This window comes from Charadrius vociferus, unplaced genomic scaffold (assembly GCF_000708025.1).
Source record: "Charadrius vociferus isolate BGI_N301 unplaced genomic scaffold, ASM70802v2 scaffold59, whole genome shotgun sequence".
In the NCBI taxonomy this organism is placed as follows: domain Eukaryota; kingdom Metazoa; phylum Chordata; class Aves; order Charadriiformes; family Charadriidae; genus Charadrius; species Charadrius vociferus.
In genome coordinates, this window is record NW_009661371.1 from 1,730,108 (window position 1) to 1,736,420 (window position 6,313).

The 6,313-nt window shown below is 42.5% G+C and overlaps 1 protein-coding gene across 1 annotated transcript in view; it reads left to right on the plus strand.

Moving 5' to 3' along the window:
- The first annotated feature begins 3,965 nt into the window (after positions 1-3,965).
- FHDC1 (FH2 domain containing 1) overlaps positions 3,966-6,313 on the plus strand; it is a 30,904-nt gene continuing 28,556 nt past the window's right edge. The window contains exon 1 of the mRNA XM_009893688.1: positions 3,966-4,409. Coding sequence (XP_009891990.1) covers positions 3,966-4,409 — 444 coding nt within the window. The remainder of the gene's footprint in view (positions 4,410-6,313) is intronic.

Here is a 6,313-nt window from a genome sequence, read left to right on the forward strand (position 1 = left end):
GAGCGCAGGGGCTGGGAGCCCCAGCCAAAATATAGCTGGAATCGAGCCCCCCTGACAAAACCCGTCTGGTCCCTGCCCGGTCCCGGGGCCCTCTGTCCGCCGCCTGTCTCGCCGTGGGGTTCCCTTCCCGGCATGGCCGGCTGCCGGGGGGCGGGGGGGTGTCGTCGGTGGCGCCCTGTGAGGGGCTTCGTTGGCTGCGTGAGGTGGTGAAGCACCAAGTCGCTGCGATAGCGGGAGCCGTGTCTGGGCTGTAACCCAGGCGCCGCGGCAGGCTCGGTGGCTGGTTGTGCGAGGCAGCCCTTGCAGCTCCTCTCTCTGCGGGTACCAACCGGTTGCTCCGTTTGCCTTCTGCGTATAGCCGTTGTCGAGACCCAGACATCCAAATACTGCGGTTGGGCTTTGGTGTCAAAAATCGGCGTTGTTCTCATGAGAATTTGGAGGACGCCTTGACACAGAAACGTGGGCAGCAGAGAACGTAAGGCGTGAGTTAAAGGCAGTAATATCTTGCAGTATGAATTGTGAGATTGCCCTTCAGCGCATCGTGCATTTCACCTGTTAATTTGTGTATGCAAATATAATGTATGTCCGTCTCTGGCAACTGCCTTTTTTGCGAGAAACAAATTACTGTAGAGTGTTTGTCTTCTAACCTGGGGAGAAAGTTGTCCCCACCCTCCAACTTTGAAATACATTTCCAAGTTAGATGAGTTTGGCTAAAACAATGAATGAGACAAAGAAATAAAGTATTTTTTTTATGCCAAATATGGACACAATTAAAACGTGTGGTAAAGACGTTACTTTAGAGCTCTTGTGCTTCCTGGGCTGTTTTGGATAACAGACATTCAATAATAAAGTGTAATTGGGACATCTTAAACGTTTGTTCTTGGGTCCCTTTCTTTTTTTCTTTTTTTTTTTTTTTTCCCTTTAATCCTTTGAAAAGTGCAGAGAGGCTCCTTAGGAGTTAAAATTTTGCTTGGATTTTATTACGCATCCCCATCCCGGCTGTGTGCCTCCGTAATCTGTAGTTCACATTCAGAACGGCTGCGTTGTTCCCCACCTCCTCTCACTGTACTTCCTGCTCGGAGGCACCTGCTGATGCCAACAAGCAGCCCAGAGCCTGTCCCGGCTGCCAGCTTCTCTCCTCTCCCACCCACGGTAGTGGTGGAGGCGCTGGGAACGTCTTCGAGCCACTCAGCAGCAGAAGGGAATTTTGACCAGTCTCCTGCTACCTGGTAACTTGAGATCGCCTTCCTTTTTACAAGCAGGTGACCTCTGTCACCTGCATCGTGCTTATCTGTCAGAAGACAAAGCTGAATGCCAGCCTTTATGCTGTGCCTTTCCTTTCATGCCTTCCTTCCAAATGCTGATTCTTCCTCTTTCCTGGTTCTGGGTGACGATTACCTCATCTAAAGCAGTACAGGGCTCGTTGCCTTGAAAACAGTTTTTCCTGTTCTATCTATCTATCTTTACATCTAGGTTGGGGTGTTTTCTTCACCTTGCATTCTCCACTCCTTTCACTAGGAGTGTCCCTTGTCTAACTCAGAAGCGCTCGGGTCCACGATCAGCCGTTTTCCACTCTTCTGTGTTAGCACTGGGACTCTGATTCATCGCCTACAACTTTGTTTCATTAGGATTTGATCCTGTTTTTCTTAAAGCATCTAGCTTTATTGGAAGTTTCAAAATGAGGTTCTTGCACATTGCCCAGAGGCACAGTCGGTTGGTCGGTCTGTCTGTCTCTCTCTTCTTTCTTTTCTTTTCTTTTTTTTTTTTTTTTTTAAATCTGTGGGAACCCAAGTTAAAAAATAGTAATTGTTGACTAATGCTTTGTGATGGTGGAAGACTACCTAATGCATTTTTCATTTTTAAATAAGTGGTAGGGAGGAAAAGATTTTTTTCCTAGTTGAGTATTTCTTTAAATTAATGCAACACTTAATTGCTCTGAGTGCTTAATCTCTTTCCACCACCTTGCACCTGCTTTTTTATGCCTCTCTGAGTCTATGATCATGAACTTGGGAGGAGAGGCATGAACATACAGAGAGCTCTGTAATAGCAACTGGATATTAAAGCTGATTTAAATTTGAAACCCTCTATCCTGATCCACTTTCTTTGTAGCTCTTCCCCTTTTTACCCTGCCATTAAAATGTTTTCCATCATTCCTATGACTTAAACCTCATACAGATTTCTATATATGTTTTCTATTCTTGCAAATACCTTGATAACATAAGGTGTAAGGTTAGAAAATCTGAAGTAGGGCAGAGGAGTTCGTTGCTACCTATGCAAGCTTTTGAGAAGAAAAGGTACAGTGGATTATTTTGTATTGGTTTTCATTAACTTCAGTGAACCTGTGAGTGAGTCCTTGCAGACCAAAAGAGAATTTGCCCTAAGGCTTGCTTCTGTGGCTTGGGTCTGTTTGTTCGGGTACACTCTAATGATGGATTCTGGCAAAGATAGTGAAGGCTTTTCCTCACTATTATACAATGTCAAATTGATCTGGATTGCTATTAGCTCTATGTGAACCCTGCTGGAGAGGCATATGGCTGAATTGGTGCCAAATTTCTGATTTTATATTGTTCTTGTGCCAGTGCATTACTTCAACTTTTTCTGTTGAGTTTTCCTGTGACTGATTTTTGCTCAGACACTGTCTTTCCTCTGTCTAAATTTTTATTGTGCGTTATCTTTGATTTTTTTTTGGTAAATTCCTAAAATTTTTTGGAGATAACTTACAAATTTCCATAAAATCATGGAATCTTAATTGGTCTGTATTTGAAATACTTTAATTTGTTTTCTCTGAGACTTATGAAGTAAATTGGTTTTAATAGATGTGGCTTGTCAAAGTTGCGCTTTTTACGGAAGTCATACTCTTGAAGGTTTACTGTCAATAACACAATCTTCATTTAGTAGGTGACAGTATAAGAAAAGCTGCTCAAAACTATTGTGATTCCTGTTGAGCTGCTTCATGAGGTGATTTAGATGTAAAAGCTTTCCTAACAATTTAAAGTTTTGCATATGTACAGCGCTTAGGATATCAGCTCCTCTCACCTTTCTCTCTCTGCCTATTGAACCAGCTGTGTTAACCTAGATACTGAAGTAAATTATAAGGGGCAGCTTAGTCAAACTGCCGTCTGTCGTCTTGTAGTGCGTTTTGATAGGTAGTGTAACCAGACCAGTAATGGTAAAATGCAAATACTCTAAGTTTGTGCTCAGTGACCATAGAGAGTTTAGGGACTGCACACTGTTTTTCCCTTATTGACAATCGTGTGAAAAATACGAAGGCAAAAAAAGCAGTACATTAGGCTAAATTGTTAAATCATCGACATATTGTTTGCTATTGTAATGCAGCCTGGATTTAAGCCATGAATTACAAGGATTCAAACAGGGTCTGTTTGATCCAGTTAATCCAGTACCGTAGTTAGTACTTATATTTTCTAACTGTGTGTAATCAACTTTAAAAAAAAAAATAAATCTAAAATTAGGAGTGGAATAATATTTGTCTGTTTAAATAACTTGGGGTAATTATATTCTCTTACAAAATTGCACTGAACTGAGATTAATAGATGGACTTGGTATGTACTATGGGTGATTTAAGTGGTATTCTTATTTCAAAAACATGTCTAAAAATATAGGTATCCAAAGCTATTTGAAATCTTGGTGTGGATAAATTTTATACAGTTGTCCTGGGAAAGAATTTTGATTCACTAATTTTTCCTTTCTGGATTAAAAACTTGATAGCTGTTACACCTTAATTTTAGCGTCTTTTCAGTGCGAGGGACAATATCCAGTCTCTCTGATCTGAATCTCCCTATTGTCCTTTGTTGTAGGTTGGGAAGATGGTACAGTCCCCTCTTGTGTTGCTACTGCTGGCAGACTAGAGTTTGAGAGAGCGTGATATCAGTTGCTGCTGCACTCACTATTCAATGTTTCAAACCGGTCCAAGGAAGTAACGCTCTCCTCTTTGGAGAGGCCATAAAATGCATGTTATGAATTGTCTCTCCTTGGTCAATGATAAAGAAAATGGGGCTATTCCAGTTGCAACGGGATTAATGAACGAGGAGACGACGACAGCATCTCAACTTTCGCAGCCTGCAGCACCACCGACCCCTCCGCCATGTCCCCTGGCAGGGGCACCCCCAGCCCCTCCTCCGCTGCCTGGGCCAAACATACCTCTGCCTCCGCAACTGATAAACGGGCACGACAACCACAGCAAAAAAAAACGAATGCGGAGCTTTTTCTGGAAAACTATCCCTGAAGAACAAGTCCGCGGTAAAACCAATATCTGGACCATTGCTGCGAGGCCGCAGTATCAGATTGATACAAAGACAATTGAGGAACTTTTTGGGCAGCAGGAAGAAACCAAGCCCCTGGACCCTAGAAGTCGACCTTTAAAGTCTTCATTCAAAGAGACTAAAGAGGAGGTAAGAATTGAAGTAAAACCTTTCTTTTACATAATGCTGTAGGAATTGGTGTGAATTCTCACTTGCCTTTGTCTCTTTCTCTGTCACGTTACGTCCTTATGGCAAATTTTTCTTGATTTGAAGGGGAGGGGAACGATGGGGCAGATAAACTCTTTGTTCTTAGTGACACACACTTGTTTTTCAAAGAGCTAACAGTCTTCTATTATTTTAATTTGGTAAGTGCTGTGATTTGATCACCTGTTAAAATAAATATAAGTAAGTGGAGGGAGCTGAAGGCATCTGTATTTACTCATGTTGGATAGCCCTTGAGTTTTGAGTGTGAAACACAGGTGTGTCATAACTTTTCTCTACAGCGCTTCCACTATGTCTGTTGTGCAAACAAAATGTTCTACATGCAAACATGCACCAGGCGGGAGAGAGGAGAATCCTATTTCAAGGGTTAATGCTGTATATACTCTCAATGTCCTAGAGACATCACGAAGGGAAGTCCCAATATGACAGCAAGGAAATAAAATACAATATAGCGATCAAGAAAATTTCATATTTAATTGAGATAATTTTAAAGTTTCGGCTTTCATAAACGTTGCTTTCCTGCTAATTAAAACTTTATTTCATCTACCCTGCTTTTTCTGGACACTAAAATAACCTTCCAAGAAGGTTTTAAGATTGTTACTGATTTCTGTTCTGGTGGTGAGAAGGTACATGCCAAGCACTTTCAGGTTCAAACGCTCTCTGGTGAACTGACAAGTAGCTTTTCTAGTTCTTAGATCCTGATTTATAGACAGCGTCTTTGTGAAGCCTGAACTGAATTGTCTCAAGTGATCTTTCTGTGAAGTAATTGGAGGGTTGAAATGCAGATTTAATCACTGGTGTGTGTCTGTATACATGTTGGCTTGTAAACAAAGCACAGAGGGCATGGGGTTAAGAGATGTAACAATGTATCAGTTTTTAGTGAGAAAATAGGGACTTGAAGTTGGTAGAATCTTTCAGGATTCAGAAGATGTCAAAATAAGATCAGCAGGGACAGGGTGAGAGACCAATGTACTGGTAGTATGCGTGTTGTACGTAGACTAAAACAAGGGGTTTAAACCAGGGATGTGTATTGTAGACTCTGAAACCCTGACATTGGAAAGGAGTAATTGGGGCCGTCATCAGAGGTAGTCATTAACCTCTGCGCTGTCTTCAGGATATGTTCATCTTCCAATCAGGATTGCAGTGAGTAGACTTCCTGTACTGCCTACAGATGTACACAACTCCAGCCCCATGTGTTTCCTTAGAAGCTCCCCCTTTCAGGACTGCCACGTGGTGCATATCTAGTTATAGTAAAAATGATTATGAGTTTCATAAACTGAATGTGGCCCCTAGTGTACGGTAGCCGGGGCAGAGAAGACCCTAGCGTGCTTCAGAACTCACACGTTTTCATGCATAGATTGAAACTTGGGGCATTCTGGGGAGGTTAAGAGCAGTGTTAGAGATTCAAATTACAGACCTGCAAAACAGGGATTTCTCCAAGATACAGTCCCTTGGAAACAAAAACCTGCCTCGCTACAAGTTAATGTTTTCCTGCGTCCATCTGGAGCTGATACAGTGGTCCAATGCAGCTCTACTGCTTGATGCTAATCCACTCTGGTTCAGGGCTCCCACGGTGCCTTTGCACATGGCAGGTGGTGAGGCAACAGGACTTGCCTCTGAGTTATGCTACTTAAGTGACAAAATGTTCAACTCCGTTGCTAAGCTTTGTCAAGCATGCCGCAGCAGCGTGTCAGACAATGATGAGCAATTTCTTGTGTGTTAATGGCCTCTGCAGTACCAGCTGCTTAGTAAGGAGGGAAGGCGATAATCCCGAAGAGCTATGTGTTATTGGAAGTGCGGAAGCAGAGGTACGCAACAGCTCACATGTTTAA